Source organism: Dendropsophus ebraccatus, chromosome 3 (genome assembly GCF_027789765.1).
Source record: "Dendropsophus ebraccatus isolate aDenEbr1 chromosome 3, aDenEbr1.pat, whole genome shotgun sequence".
Classification (NCBI taxonomy): domain Eukaryota; kingdom Metazoa; phylum Chordata; class Amphibia; order Anura; family Hylidae; genus Dendropsophus; species Dendropsophus ebraccatus.
This window is the reverse complement of record NC_091456.1, coordinates 3654642-3671480: the sequence shown is the minus strand read 5'-3', so window position 1 is coordinate 3671480 and position 16839 is coordinate 3654642. Positions and strand designations below refer to the sequence as shown.

Sequence of the window (16839 nt, the reverse complement as noted above, 5' to 3'; positions counted from 1 at the left end):
TAGTTAGCCCTCCTCCTGTAGTTACCCCTCCTTCTGTGTAGTTACCCCTCCTATGTAGTTACCCCTCCTCCTGTAGTTAGCCCTCCTTCTGTAGTTAGTCCTTCTCCTGTAGTTACCGCCCCTTCTATGTAGTTACCCCTCCTTCTGTGTAGTTACCCCTCCTATGTAGTTACCCCTCCTCCTGTACTTACACCTCCTTCTGTAGTTACCCCTCCTTCAGTGTAGTTACCCCTCCTCCTGTAGTTACCCCTCCTCCTGTAGTTACCCCTCCTTCAGTGGTTACCCCTCCTTCTGTGTAGTTACCCCTCCTCCTGTAGTTACCCCTCCTTCTGTGTAGTTACCCCTCCTCCTGTAGTTAGCCCTCCTCCTTTAGTTAGCCCTCCTTCTGTGTAGTTACCCCTCCTTCTGTGTAGTTACCCCTCCTTCAGTGTAGTTACCCCTCCTTCAGTGTAGTTACCCCTCCTCCTGTAGTTACCCCTCCTCCTGTAGTTACCCCTCCTTCTGTGTAGTTACCCCTCCTTCAGTGTAGTTACCCCTCCTTCTGTAGTTAGCCCTCCTCCTGTAGTTACCCCTCCTTCAGTGTAGTTACCCCTCCATCTGTAGTTACCCCTCCTTCTGTGTAGTTAGCCCTCCTTCTGTAGTTAGCCCTCCTCCTGTAGTTACCCCTCCTTGTGTGTAGTTAGCCCTCCTTCTGTAGTTAGCCCTCCTCCTGTAGTTACCCCTCCTTGTGTGTAGTTAGCCCTCCTTGTGTGTAGTTAGCCCTCCTTGTGTGTAGTTAGCCCTCCTCCTGTAGTTAGCCCTCCTCCTGTAGTTAGCCCTCCTCCTGTAGTTACCCCTCCTCCTGTAGTTACCCCTCCTTCTGTGTAGTTACCCCTCCTTCTGTGTAGTTACCCCTCCTTCTGTAGTTAGCCCTCCTCCTGTAGTTAGCCCTCCTCCTGTAGTTAGCCCTCCTCCTGTAGTTAGCCCTCCTCCTGTAGTTAGCCCTCCTCCTGTAGTTAGCCCTCCTCCTGTAGTTAGCCCTCCTCCTGTAGTTAGCCCTCCTTCAGTGTAGTTACCCGTCCTCCTGTAGTTACCCAAGAAGAAATCCTGAAATACTCTACAACCACTCTCTAGCGTTACATTTTCCCCGTTTTGTGTTAGATTTCCACATTAGAATAATCATAAATTCTTTCCTGCAGGTTTGAAACTAAAAACACGATGTACGGCCCGTTCCTGACCACAGTGAATAAGGTGGCCGGATACTGGGAGCTCCTCAAGTACCCGGATATCTCCCTGCTACAAGGTAACTCCACCATGTCCTATACTGACGGCTATTACTGTATAGATTCACTCATAGGTGCCCCCCCCGACTAGTAATGTAATGGGATATAGTGAGAGGTGGGCAGGCACCATCAATAGAGAGCATAGTCTATAATCTATAATACCAGCTCAGCACAGAAGAGGCACACGGAATGGGGTTTTATAACTAAAAGTACCAAGGCACAATTTTAAGGGGCAATACACACACACACATATATATATATATATATATATATATATATATATATATATATATATATACATACACACACACACACACATATATATACACACACACACACACACACACACATATATACATATATACACATACACCCATATATATTTCACATTTCTTTGATAAATTTAGATAACTTTGTTACACAACTTTATTAAAGAAAATGTATATATACTGTATATATTTTGCCCCATTTTTAGGCTATGCTCACACAGTGTAATGCATTCTGGAACCTATGGCCATAGTGGCTATTGAACAAAAGAGGCGTAGGTGCATTGATTTCTATTGATTTCAATGGAAAAACAGCCGTTGTAGTGCACACAGTGCATCATCTGCGGCCATACAAAATAATGATTCACGAACATCGGCAATAGAAAACAGACTGTTCATACACTGTGTGGCCGTTCTGCTGTAGTGTTGAATGGGAACTAATGGTTTATTGATTTTCAGTCACCCCATACGGCCCGCAGATTCTAAGGGTCTGAAAATTATATTTCAGCCGATGACGCATTATCAGCTGGGGGAACATGTTTAACAGCGACGTTGTGTGAACATGGCCCGATACTGCGCGGCAGCTGTAAGTGGTGACACAGCACCTCTGCGCTCTGCTGCCACCAGTGGCTGTGTCAGGAACTTCAGGGCTGCTGACAGCTGCTCAGGATACAAAACGAACATAAATTAACCTCAGACAAAAATTATTAAAATGCCATATAGCGATGAGCGAGTACTAAAATGCTCGGGTGCTCGTTACTCGCGACGAATATTTCCCGTTACTCGGGTGCTCGTTTCGAGAAACGAACCCCATTGAAGTCAATGGGAAACTCGAGCATTTTTGCAGGGGACCCAAGTTCGGCACAGGGAAGGTCGTGGGAAAACCTGTCAACCTCAGAAAATGGTGGAAACACCACGGAAATGGACAGGAAACAGCAGGGGCAGCATGTATGGATGCCTCTAAGGCTGCCTAATCGGACTATTACACCAAATTATGGGCAACAGTATGGCAGTGGTCACACAGTGAAGGATTAAAACAGAGGTAGCATATGAACCACCCCAAATTTTAGCCAGACGCAGCATGGCAGTGAGAACACAGGGAACCATTAAAACAGAGGTAGCATATGATGAACCACCCAAAAACTTTGCCTGAGACAACATAGCAACATTCAAAGAAGGTAGAAGGTACTGGTGAAAGGACGGCAGAGGACACCCGTAAGATGACATCCACAGAACCAATATGGTTCGAAATGGACAAGACAAGGATGCTAAATTGGATTTGACTTTGAATTTGACTGTAGCAGTTGGGGTAACATTCCCTGCATCATGTGACTCACCACTTCTCCCCCCACTGCTGTTTTGAGTTCGAATTTGACTTTGAATTTGACTGTAGCAGTTGGGGTAACATTCCCTGCATCATGTGACTCACCACTTAGATCTTGCAGCAGGGAGAGATAGGTTTTAATAGCGTTTTGGTTAGGCAGGCTTACTACAGAACCCAAAAGTCCTTTTACAGGTTAAGATCCAGCGAAAAAGTCATCTCAGAATTTAAAGCACTTCCTCAGTTCTAAGACATAGCAGCATCAGCAGCAGGTGTATTCATTCCAGTACCCTGTGTGTACAAGTGACTCATAGTGTCCCTGGTGTAGCCCACTAAGGGCACGTGGTACATACTGCTCCAGTAGTCCACTAAGGGCACGTGATACATACGGGATCCCGGCCAGACTGTATACTAGGGGAGAGATTTATGTCTCTGCATTCCTATTCTAGGACAATTTAAGCAGCATTATTGGACATATGACACAGGGTACAGCTGTCTACAGCAGTCGCCATGACCCCACAGGGCTTATGAATGACAGTTAAAAGTGGCAACAGCTTCAAGTTTGGACAATATTAAGATCAATAGCCCTAGAAGAGGGTGTGCAGCAGGAGGAGCAGTCTCTGGGACCCCACAGAGCATTTTTGAGACCTTACACTGGTGCAGTGGGCCATTTGGTTCATCCCGATGCAGGACAATGTCCGGCCTCATGTGGCCAAAACATGCAGGCAGTTCCTGGGTCACAAAGTTATTAATGTTATTTCCTGGATGACTAATGGGACTACAGTACCTCTTCTTACATGGTTTGACTCCTTCTTGCTGCTTTATGTATAACTTGGAACCATGCCAAAGGACATAATCTAAGAAGCCCCTGGAGTTTCACCCTTAACCCTCGCAAAGGGATGTGTACTTCTGTGGCTTGGAACTTCCAGTGTATCCCCCCACTGCTGTTTTGATCTTGAATTTGACTTTGAATTTGACTGTAGCAGTTGGGGTAACATTCCCTGCATCATGTGACTCACCACCTCTCCCCCCACCGCTGTTTTGAGTTTGAATTTGACTTTAACTGTAGCAGTTGGAGTAACATTCCCGGCATCATGTGATGTTCATGGGGTATGGCTATCTCAGCACAATACTCAACATAACTGCAGAACTGATGTGGCTCTGGCATCCTGGTTTTAATTCCTTGAGGATCTGGCAATTGTCTTATGCAAAGGGATCATTACTTGAGGTCCTGCCGTACTAATTATGTGCTGCCCAACAACTAAAATTGTTATTTGTTTCTTTAGTTTGAGCAGGGTCTGATTTTTTTTTTCCTTTTTCCTCTTTTGTTTTGTTATTTTATGCCAGCAGACACAAACAGGTCTGTATACAGACACACACAGGTCTGTATATAGACACACAGGGCCGGCCTTTGGGGTGTGCGACCTGTGCGCTTGCACAGGGCGCATCACTCTCGTCTAGCTGGGGGGGCGCTGAGGCAGAGAGACAGCTGTGCAGCTGTCTTTCTGCCCGAGCGCTCCCCTAGCTGGCCGCCCAGCGCCCCCCTCCTGTGGTGGCCTCCCCACGGGCGCCGCGTACTGTGTCCTATCAATCTTGTGACTGCTTGCAGTCACAAGATTGATAGGACAGTACGCCCCCGGCTGATGCGCGCTCCCTGGGAATTCCCCAGCAGAGCACGCATCAGTGACCTCTGCGTCAGCCGTCGGCCTTGTACTTCCGGCACAGGGAGGAAGTACCGGCCCCAGCGTGCGCTGAAGTCACTGGTGTGTGCGGTGCCGGTGACTTGCCCAGAGAGCGCCCATCGGCCGGGATGAGACGAGAGCCGCGGCGGGGGAACGAGGAATAGGTGAGTTGTGTGTGTGTGTGTGTGCAATCTATAGGGGGAGACAACAAGAGGGCAAATTTCTATAGGGAGGCATCTATAAGGGAAGAGACTACAAGGGGGCAATCTATAGGGGAGCCATCTATAAGGGGGGGAGACAACAAGGGGGCAATATATAGGGGGGAATTTATAAGGGGGTAGACAACAAGGGGGCAATCTATAGGGGGTAGACAACAAGGGGGAAATCTATTGGAGAGGCATCTGTAAGGGGGTAGACAAAATAAGGGGGCAATCAATAGGGGAGGCATCTATAAGGTGTGAGACAACAAGGGGGCAATCTATAGGGGGGCATCTATAAGGGGGGAGACAACAAGGGGGCAATCTATAGGGGGGCATCTATAAGGGGGGAGACAACAACGGGGCAATCTAAAGGGGGAGACAACAAGGGTGCAATCAATAGGGGAGGTATCTATAAGGGGGGAGACAACATTAGGGGGGCAATCTGTAAGGGGGCAATCTATAAGGGGAGACAACATAAGGGGGCAATCTATAAGAGGGGACAACATAAGGGGGCAAGCTATAAGGGGGGACAACATAAGGGGGCTTTCTATAAGGGGGCAACAAGGGGGGCAATCTATAAGGGGGCAATCTATAAGAAGATACAACATAAGGGGGCCATCTGTAAGGGGGATGGACAACACAGGGGGACCATCTATAAGGGTGACAATACGGGGGCCATCTATAAGGGGATGGACAACACGGGGGCCATTTATAAGGGGTACAACACAGAGGGGCCATCTGTAAGAGGGGCCGAGGGGACAACATGGGGGAATCTGTAAGAGGGGCAGAGAGGACAACACAGGGGGGCCATCTGTAAGAGGGGCAGAGAGGACAACACAGGGGGGCCATCTGTAGGAGGGGCAGAGGGGACAACATGGGGGGGCATCTGTAAGGGAGACTACAAAGAGGGGACCATTTATAAGGGAGGGCTACAGAGAGGGGGGCCATATACCATAGGGGGACTACACAGAGGGTGGTTCTTAAGGAGATCCACATAGGGCCATATATAGGGAAGTCTAAACAAGGGGCCATCTATAAGGAGGCTACACAGGGGGGCATATACTATAAGGGGGTCACATAGAGTCAGCCTACCCACTAAATAAGGGTGTAAAGGGGCCAATACAGATGTGCAGTTAGTATAGAGATGAGGATGGTGCCAGAGTGAGGAGACTAATATGTCTGTCTGGAAGATTCTGTGGATTCGTGGCTCGGAGAAGTTCTCATAACGGCCCAGGACGGATGGAGAAGAAGATGAAAAGGGAAGAACTCCGATCAGAGAAGACGTCTTCTGTGAGTCACTGGATATAACTGCACTGTAATGTAAATGATGTATAGAACCTGTGTAGGGCTGGCTCTACCTCTATAGTGATCTGTGTACAGAGGATTTTATTCAGTAGTGGCGGTAGTTTTAGTCAGTATGTGGTGGTGTTGTTCAGTATCAGTGGTGGTGTTAGTCAGTATGTGGTGGTGTTGTTCAGTATCAGTGGTGGTGTTAGTCAGTATGTGGTGGTGTTGTTCAGTATCAGTGGTGGTGTTAGTCAGTATGTAGTGGTGTTATTCAGTTTGCAGTGGTATTAGTCAGTATGCGGTGGTGTTGTTCAGTATCAGTGGTGGTGTTAGTCAGTATGTGGTGGTGTTGTTCAGTATCAGTGGTGGTGTTAGTCAGTATGTGGTGGTGTTGTTCAGTATCAGTGGTGGTGTTAGTCAGTATGTAGTGGTGTTATTCAGTAGCAGCAGTGGTATTAGTCAGTATGTGGTGGTGTTATTCAGTTTGCAGTGGTATTAGTCAGTATGCGGTGGTAATATTTGTTACTTGTAATCTGGTACTGTGTTTTATTGGATTTAGTATACTGATTTGGTCAGTAACAATATGATAGTGATGGTAGTGGTTGTGGTGTGGCGGTAATATTTGGGAGGGTCGGGTGATGGGTGCTGGATATTGTCTGGAGGAGTAGGAGCTTTATAACACCTTAAGGGGGTCTCAGCAGACCCCGTGGGGGGGGGGGGGGGGGGGGCGCCGAAAAAAGTTTTGCACAGGGCGCCAATTACCTTAAGGCCGGCCCTGTAGACACACACACAGGTCTGTATATAGACACACACTTAAGAACAGAATATTGACAAAGTATACCACTCGGTTCCCAAATTGTACAAAAAAAAGAGTGAGAGAGAGACAAACACAGAATTAGACAGCAGAGTTTGCATTGTTCATTGTAGCACTATTTGGTAATAAAAGAAACATGTTTGTGCATTTTTGAAGATCCTTCTCGTATTTCATTTGGAAAGATTGGCAAGGTCAGCTTCCTTCATTTTATTTCCCCTGTTTTTGAAAGGCAATTTTCTGCCCCTTCACAGCCAGGTTTCAGTATCGGTCTACCATGAGACCCCGTAAGTTGCGAGAAGAAGCTAGGGAGTGGACGTCTGCGGTGTGCCACTGCTACCTCCTCAACAGGTGCTGCTGTGTCACCCTGCCCTGAACCACGCCCTCTGCCAACTGCATCGCTTGGAACCCCCCGTCCTCGTCCTCGACCCTTACCACTGGGGTTCACCATTTTATGGACACTGCACAGTATGGAACTTAAGGCCCTATTCCACCAACAGATCTGACGACAGATTATCTGCCATAGATTTGAAGCCAAACCCAGGAACAGACTATAAACAGAGAACAGGTCATAAAGGAAAGACTGGATTTCCCCTCTTTTCAAATCCACTCCTGGGTTTGGCTTCAAATCTTTGGCAGATAATCTGTCGTCAGATCTGTTGGTGGAATAGGGCCTATAGGCCTTGAGTAAAAAATACAGAAATCAGAAAATATACTTGTGGTCCCAATAGTTTTTGGGGGGCTGTAAGATACAATCTGTTGGTGGCTGTACCTATACAAACTCTGTGGCACCCCCTTACAATGAGCAGTGAAGTTCTATGCAGGATGTACTACAAATCCCAGCAATACAATGTAGTACAGCAGGACCACCAGCCACAAAATAATAAAATAGTACTGAGCCCTTCTTAGGGGTGTGTATGCAACACCTAATGTCCCCTTTCTTCCAGCAGCCGGTCACCACAGTGTGCTGGTTAAATCGCGGTAGCAGCACTGCAACTCCCAGCCAGCTGTCTGTAGTAATAGTATTAATAAAAGCTTTTAAGCCCTGACAAGGTCTGTTTGTTTGTATTGCTGGTATATACCCGGCCTACTGGAACGCTATATCCTACACTGACACTCTCCCTGACCAGCAGCGGCTCTCTCCCTGATCTCTCACAGCATGCGTCTGAAGCCAGCACTGCCGGCGCCGTGTTTTATATGGCAGGGTCATCTGATCTGGCCAACCAATCGCTGCTATCAACATGTATAGGTCCCACGTCATCGCAGGATGCACCAAAGAGTCTCCTGCATGTTTATTGGCTAAGAAATGGCGCCCAAACTTACAGGAAACGGATGATGAGATTTCCTCGAGTATCACAAGATGCTTGTCCGAGTAACGATTACCATGGAGTACCCTAATACTAGATCGAGTACCAAGCTCGGAGGAGCATACTCGCTCACCACTAACGCCATCAAAAAATGTTAACAGGTGCGCGTGAGCATAGAAACCAGGAACATCCTTCCTATCCAAGTCACGTCCAACGGGATCCCCAAAAATAAATGCTAAATATTTAACTACAAACAAATTCTAAATCTGTGTACAACGGCCTCACATTGCTTGCTGTACTTTCTTCTTTCTTCCCTAATATGTTAAGCCACTGCCAATATGCGCATATCAGTCAGAAGCCATGGGGCTCAATGTCCATATGGTGATTGAAAAATACTTGGCTTCTGGGTTAAAGGGGTTGTTCGCCAAAAACATCTTTCTTTCAAATCAGCCAGTTTTAGAAAGTTTTATAGATTTGTAATTTACTTCTATTAAATAAATTGTGTCTTCCAATACTTATCAGCTGCTGTATGTCCTGCAGGAAGTGGTACATTCTCTCCAGTCTGACACAGTGCTCTCTGCTGCCACCTCTGTCCATGTCAGGTGTGTCCAGAGCAGGAGAGGTTTTCTATGGGGATTTACTGCTGCTCTGCACAGTTCCTGACATGGACAGAGGTGGCAGCAGAGAGCACTGTGTCAGACTGGAGAGAATGTACCACCTCTGCAGGACATACAGCAGCTGATAAGTACTGGAAGACTGGAGATTTTTAAATAGAAGTAAATTACAAATCTTTGGCACTTGCTGACACCAGTTGATTTGAAAGAATTGTTTTAGTGAACTTCCCCTTTTTACAACCAGTCAATCCAATACAGTTTTGGATGAACAGTAACAACTACTCTAATATGATGCTTGTGGAGCTCTCTAATCTTCCCATTATTGAGGAGGGAATAAGGGAATAGTAGGGATAGTGCCCCTGTATTATCCCACCTTCTTACACTCACTCTCTGCTGTTTTTAGGTATTGCCGATTACAGACCGGAGAACGGCGAGACGATCGTCCTGAGACCCGGAAGCTTCCTCGAAGATTTCTACAATCCATAAAAACTATTATCCCCGGCTATTGTTTGATATAAAAGGAATGTTTTTTTTATTCTCTAGATTCAAGATTTTTTATGTTTGTTGAATCATTTTACTAAATGTCCCTAAAATCCCTAAAACCGAATTATTGCAGGAAAACTACGCCGAACACCGAATCATCGCGGGGAAATTTCTTAATATTAAATGTGCATTTTAATGAACTGAATTCACAGACACAATACTCAGGGCTTTATAACCTACTTTATGTGAATGTCAATCATATGATGATGATGATGATGATGATGGGCTGTGATTTACAAGGAGGTTTTTAATAAGAACTTTTTGAATATAGTGATAAAACAAAAGCACAAAGGTAAGAATCCTTATTCAGCAATAAGATGCAGAGAACACTGATGGATTCTCAATGTCATTTACCTTTAATAAAACCCCGTCCTATATACATTAGCTGTATACTGTCCCCCATCGTCCCCCGTCAGTGCCAAACTGCATATACCTTTGTTTGTGTTATAGTTGGGGGACAATTGGGGGTTTTCTTACCTTACTTGTTGCTGTGTTTCTGGCCATATAAATGCAATGTAATCTCAGTACAGTGTACTCCAGCTGTACAGGGCTGAGCGTATATTGGAGGGTACCTGGAGGACGCCCCTGTTGTTGCTGCCTCATCTGGTATATTGTCATATAGTGTCATATAGTATGCTGCCTAAGTTATAGTGCCGTCCGCTGGCGTAAAAGCTGCTCCAGGGAGAAGCCTAAGTAATAAGTAATGTAATGTAAAGCGCGTAAGTGACAGCGCCAAACGGCTAAGAGCTCAGCGCACAGTGATCAAATGATACAGACATATAATGATCACATAAAAGCTGTATACACGCTTAATAATCATACAATGTCCGCAGAATACTGGAAGACAAATAGAATGGTATTAAAGGGGAACTCCAGAGAGAAAAAATTGTTTAAGTAAAGCTCTTTGGCAGAGCTAGAACAGGTCAGAGGATCAAGGAATAGAGCCCTGCAGTTCCTGACACAAACAGTGGTGGCAGCAGAGAGGCCGTGTCATCCCTTACTGCTGTCAGGTACTGGAAGAACATATAGAGATAAGAAACCATACTTTTTTATTACATTATATTACAAAGTAATATAACGTTATTAAAGCAATGTGTTAGCAAAAAACTAATTTTAAACAGTCTCCAGAGTTCCCCTTTAAGAGTCAGACACATCCCTAAGGGCAGTTCTGTAGCTGTATCATAATGACTGGTATATTTCTGTAATGATGAGGGAGACCTTGGTGCATTTCACCTGACTAAATACTCGATAGTGATAGTGATAGTCCCCATTAGTAATTATTTTGTTATTAGATTTTGTGTAATGTTTGTAAGATTGTCGGTTTTAGACAGAGAAGAGAAGTTCCTTGCAGCGATGGATTCTCCGTCCCTGTTTGTGGAAGTAAAATTCACTCCCCAAATTTCCCCATGTACCTCCTCTCCTGTGCTGAATCATGGAAATGTGCAATAAAACCAGCGGGTCGCAGATTTTGCTGCGGATCTAAGTCCTGATGCATTGTGGTCTCCACCAGTCTGTACACTGAGGCAGCGGTGACGCATGACCACTGCAGCCAATCCCAGGGTACAGCAGTCACATGATGAGGCCGGGTGGACAGTGGTCCGCTGTGGGACCAGACAATGGGGTGAATAAAGATTCCTAATACCAGGCTGTATGCTGCGGCAGAAAATCCACAGGTGTCAAGCCCCGGCCCCTCCGACTGTCATAAGACGACTACAGCTCTGGCCGTCCAGGCATGATGGGAGTTGTAGTTCTGCGGCAGCTGGAGGACCACCATGCGACCCCCCCTGATTTATACTGTTTTGATTAATGTAACAAGTTACTTACAAACTAAATTTAAATAAAGTTTGTCATGTTTGAGAGGTGACCTGTCTGTCTCTTTTGTTGTTCTACATCACACGAAAACGTCTATATAACCGACATTAGTGACTCTGCCATCTCCTCTGCTGCTCCTGACTTCAGCCTGTAATATAGTTCTATAGGGGTACTCCTGTATTATAGCTCTATAGGGGTACTCCTGTATTATAGCTCTATAGGGGTACTCCTGTATTATAGCTCTATAGGGGCACTCCCAGTAGTGGATTATAATAGGGGCGTTTCGGGCGGCAGCCCGGGGCCCTGAGCTCCTGGGGGGCCCATGACCACCCAAAAAGACTTATACTTTTAGTGGTGTACTGTCTCCTGGCTACACTTCCGCCATCATTTGCAAAAAATCACAGTTTTTTAATGGCAATTTTGCACAAATCAGGACATCATGACATTATCTGTCCTGTACTATGAACGGCAGGCTAGTGCTGCCATAGTTACAGTGGGGTGGGGGGGCCCAGGCCTGGTGAACAGCCCGGGGCCTATGGTAAAGTTAATCCGCCCCTGGGCACTCCTGTATTATAGCTCTATAGGGGTACTCCTGTATTATAGTTATATAGGGGTACTCCTGTATTATAGCTCTATAGGGGTACTCCTGTATTATAGCTCTATAGGGGCACTCCTGTATTACAGCTCCATAGGGGTACTCCTGTATTATAGCTCTATAGGGGTACTCCTGTATTATAGTTATATAGGGGTACTCCTGTATTACAGCTTCATAGGGGTACTCCTGTATTATAGCTCTATAGGGGTACTCCTGTATTACAGTTATATAGGGGTACTCCTCTATTATAGCTCTATAGGGGTACTCCTCTATTATAGCTCTATAGGGGTACTCCTGTATTACAGTTATATAGGGGTACTTCTCTATTATAGCTCTATAGGGGTACTCCTGTATTATAGCTCTATAGGGGTACTCCTGTATTATAGCTCTATAGGGGTTCTCCTGTAATATAGCTCTATAGGGGTACTCCTGTATTATAGCTCTAAAGGGGTACTCCTGTATAATAGTTATAAAGGGGTACTCCTGTATTATAGCTCTATAGGGGTACTCCTGTATTATAGCTCTATAGGGGTACTCCTGTATTATAGTTCTATAGGGGTACTTCTGTATTATAGCTCTATAGGGGTACTCCTGTATTACAGTTATATAGGGGTACTCCTCTATTATAGCTCTATAGGGGTACTCCTCTATTATAGCTCTATAGGGGTACTCCTGTATTATAGCTCTAAAGGGGTACTCCTGTATAATAGTTATAAAGGGGTACTCCTGTATAATAGTTATAAAGGGGTACTCCTGTATAATAGTTATAAAGGGGTACTCCTGTATAATAGTTATAAAGGGGTACTCCTGTATTATAGCTCTATAGGGGTACTCCTGTATTATAGCTCTATAGGGGTACTCCTGTATTATAGTTCTATAGGGGTACTTCTGTATTATAGCTCTATAGGGGTACTTCTGTATTATAGATATACACTCACCAGCCACTTTATTAGGTACACCATGCTAGTAACGGGTTGGACCCCCTTTTGCCTTCAGAACTGCCTCAATTCTTGGTGGCATAGATACAACAAGGTGCTGGAAGCTTCCTCAGAGATTTTGGTCCATAGTGACATGATGGCATCACACAGTTGCCGCAGATTTGTCAGCTGCACATCCATGATGCCAATCTCCCGTTCCACCACATCCCAAAGATGCTCTATTGGATTGAGATCTGGTGACTGTGGAGGCCATTGGAGTACAGTGACCTCATTGTCATGTTCAAGAAACCAGTCTGAGATGATTCTAGCTTTATGACATGGCGCATTATCCTGCTGAAAGTCGCCATCAGATGCTGGGTCCATTGTGGTCATAAAGGGATGGACATGGTCAGCAACAATACTCAGGTAGGCTGTGGCGTTGCAACCATGCTCAATTGGTACCAAGGGGCCCAAAGAGTGCCAAGAAAATATTCCCCACACCATGACACCACCACCACCAGCCTGAACCGTTGATACAAGGCAGGATGGATCCATGCTTTCATGTTGTTGACGCCAAATTCTGACCCTACCATCCGAATGTCGCAGCAGAAATCGAGACTCATCAGACCAGGCAACGTTTTTCCAATCTTCTACTGTCCAATTTCGATGAGCTTGTGCAAATTGTAGCCTCAGTTTCCTGTTCTTAGCTGAGCGGAGCGGCACCCGGTGTGGTCTTCTGCTGCTGTAGCCCATCTGCCTCAGAGTTGGCCGTACTGTGCGTTCAGAGATGCTCTTCTGCCTACCTTGGTTGTAACGGTTGGCTATTTGAGTCACTGTTGCCTTTCTATCAGCTGGAACCAGTCTGCCCATTCTCCTCTGACCTCTGGCATCAACAAGGCATTTCCGCCCACAGAACGGCCGCTCACTGGATGTTTTTTCTTTTTCGGACCATTCTCTGTGAACCCTAGAGATGGTTGTGCGTGAAAATCCCAGTAGATCAGCAGTTTCTGAAATACTCAGACCAGCCCTTCTGGCACCAACAACCATGCCACGTTCAAAGGCCTCAAATCACCTTTTCTTCCCCATACTGATGCTCGGTTTGAACTGCAGGAGATTGTCTTGACCATGTCTACATGCCTAAATGCACTGAGTTGCCACCATGTGATTGGCTGATTAGAAATTAAGTGGTAACATGCAGTTGGACAGGTGTACCTAACAAAGTGGCCGGTGAGTGTATAGGGGTACTCTTGTATTATAGCTCTAAAGGGGTACTCTTGCATTATAGCTCTATAGGGGTACTCCTGTATTATAGCTCTAAAGGGGTACTCCTGTATAATAGTTATAAAGGGGTACTCCTGCATTATAGTTATAAAGGGGTACTCCTGTATGACAGTTATAAAGAGGCACTCCTGTATTATAGCTCTATAGGGGTACTCCTGTATTATAGTTATATTGGGGTGCTCCTGTATTATAGCTCTACAGGGGTACTCCTGTATAATAGTTATAAAGGGGTACTCCTGCATTATAGTTGTATAGGGGCACTCCTGTATTATAGCTCTAAAGGGGCACTCCTGTATAATAGTTATAAAGGGGTACTCCTGCATTATAGCTCTATAGGGGTACTCCTGTATGACAGTTTTAAAGAGGCACTCCTGTATTATAGCTCTAAAGGGGTACTCCTGTATTAGAAGCTCTATAGGGGTACTCTTGTATTATAGCTCTAAAGGGGTACTCTTGCATTATAGCTCTATAGGGGTACTCCTGTATTATAGCTCTAAAGGGGTACTCCTGTATAATAGTTATAAAGGGGTACTCCTGTATAATAGTTATAAAGGGGTACTCCTGCATTATAGTTATAAAGGGGTACTCCTGTATGACAGTTATAAAGAGGCACTCCTGTATTATAGCTCTATAGGGGTACTCCTGTATTATAGTTACATTGGGGTGCTCCTGTATTATAGCTCTACAGGGGTACTCCTGTATAATAGTTGTAAAGCGGTACTCCTGTATGACAGTTATAAAGAGGTTCTCCTGTATTATATTACAGCTCCATAGGGGTACTCCTGTATGACAGTTATTAAGGGGTACTCCTGTATTATAGTTATATTGGGGTGCTCCTGTATTACAGTTATATAGGGGGTACTCCTGTATTATAGCTCTAAATTGAGAACATTGCTAGGAGTAAGGCCCCCGAATTGACACCTTCCTCATGGTGGATCCATGTGCTTATTAATGTGGATAATCTCTCAGTTTTCCTCTAAACAAAAAACATAGGATAGAAGAAATAGCGGAAACTCCTGGACTAAACAAGGCAAAACCTGAAACTTCCACCACTGGAGGGAGATGAGCAGCGATGTCACCACCAGCCACCATTCCTAGAAGGAGCAATGAGAAGTTCTCCGCTAAGTCCGCAGACATGAAACCAGGAAGATCCAGCGGCAGCGTCCATGGGGAAACCAAGTCCGATAGTTTATTCACATGATCTGGTACTAAGTACGACCTCACACGGACACTTAGTCACACGGACACTTAGTCACACGGACACTTAGTCACACGTACCATGTTGGATCCTCCGTCTTCACGTCACGGTGACAGATACACTTTACTATCTTTTGTGCTTTTGTATTAGATGACCTTTATGCTTTCATTCCCGCCGGATTAGGCAACATGGTGGTAAAATGGCAGAACAAGTACAATAAAAAAGCCTCAGACAAGATTCCCGGCCGTCATTCTAGGTTTTGCTCTGGATTTGGTTCTGTAGCTTCTTGACCCTTTGGTGGTTTGACCTAAAACAAAACGGAATAAAAAACACTGAGTTACAAAAATTGTAAGACAACCGGTTTGACATGACGCTATGACGCGCCAGAAGATTGTTTATATGATGGGCGCCCTTTAATAGAGCTGTAATAACACTCACAACCTGAGCACAGGGGGGCGCTGTTTTTACAGGAAAGTAGTTGTGCTTTTTCTAATCCTGGATAACCCCTTTAAATCCAATATCCCTTCTTCTTATATCTGATCCCTGATCCTGCACAGTACAGCGCCCCATCCATCCGTTATCATTAATAGATAATTTATTAGAAGCTTAAAGTAACATTTCACCGACCTTTTCATACTTGCAATCCCAGTAGAAATCTGCTTTGCTGTCCAAATATAGGAGAATCAGATCACAAAGAAGTGTAATCTACAACATTGTAGAAGGTACGAATTATTCATATATAAATACAGTACATACATACATACATATAGATATATTACACAGTTCAGGCTAATAAAGTGATTTTTTCCCATCAGAAGTTACCATAAAAGTCTCAGTTCACATTAGGACAATGCTGTATGTTTGTATGATAGAAAGGTATCTGGGGCGGCCCCATTCAGTTTGATGTAGCCGGCTAGTGGCGCCTTTCCATCTTCCAGACATTTATTTAGCAGCATGCAGTAACACAGAAGATCGACCTATAAGTCCTGGTAAAGTGTACGGCTAGGTTCACACTATGTAAAAATGGCGTCCGTCTTTCTTAATAAGTAACATCCGATACTTTTTAAAAACCGACATTTGCACAATCACGGCCGTTATTTTACATAGTGTGAACCTGGCCTATGTCTGTGAAACAGACCTAAATGATGCCGCTATGCATCTCTATATCACAGACATACGGCCCCTCTAACAGAGCCAGAGACCTCACTACATATAGAAGTAGGAGAGGTCGGTGTTGTAGTCATATGTGGTGGATAATAAGTACTCACAGCTCCCAGGAAGGCGCAGCCAGTTCCAAGACTGACGGCTGTCGGGACCAGACCAAACTTTCTTGCCTAAAAATAGAAGCCAAAATGTAATTTAAAGGGGTAGTGCGGCGCTAAAAAAATTATTCACAGTATGACACACATTACAAAGTTATACAACTTTGTAATGTAAGTTATATCTGTGAATCGCCCCCTTCCCCGTGTCCCACTGCAGTGTCCCAGAACAGCCCTTCTCATGCTCACACTTGTATTATAACCAGTTCTGTTCTGGAAAGCTATGGTCCACTGCAAACTGTGTGTATTGTGTCACCCCTCTCAGTATTCAGGTCTGCTATTCCATTCATTTATTGCATGTATATTCAGGTATCAGTGCCTAATGGTATTATGACGCCCCCTAGTGTTCAAGTATGGTACTTCTCATGTATATTTCTCTGTATATGCCTAATGGTGTGATGATGCAATGGCTGGATGTCACATG

General features: G+C 45.0%; 2 protein-coding genes across 4 annotated transcripts in view; one reads left to right on the top strand and one right to left on the bottom strand.

Annotated features, from left to right (window-relative positions):
* TCN2 (transcobalamin 2) overlaps positions 1 to 9578 on the top strand; it is a 32392-nt gene extending 22814 nt beyond the window's left edge. For all 3 annotated transcript variants that reach the window (XM_069960726.1, XM_069960727.1, XM_069960728.1), the window contains exons 9-10: positions 1179 to 1282; positions 9154 to 9578. In XM_069960726.1, the coding sequence (XP_069816827.1) occupies positions 1179 to 1282; positions 9154 to 9236 (187 nt within the window). In that variant the 3' untranslated portion in view covers positions 9237 to 9578. The remainder of the gene's footprint in view (positions 1 to 1178; positions 1283 to 9153) is intronic.
* Positions 9579 to 14748: 5170 nt separating this feature from the next.
* Positions 14749 to 16839, bottom strand: part of P2RX6 (purinergic receptor P2X 6) — a 28843-nt gene continuing 26752 nt past the window's right edge. The window contains exons 10-12 of the mRNA XM_069960725.1: positions 16365 to 16430; positions 15724 to 15801; positions 14749 to 15403 (exon numbers count right to left, since the gene is read on the bottom strand). Coding sequence (XP_069816826.1) covers positions 15344 to 15403; positions 15724 to 15801; positions 16365 to 16430 — 204 coding nt within the window. The 3' untranslated portion in view covers positions 14749 to 15343. The remainder of the gene's footprint in view (positions 15404 to 15723; positions 15802 to 16364; positions 16431 to 16839) is intronic.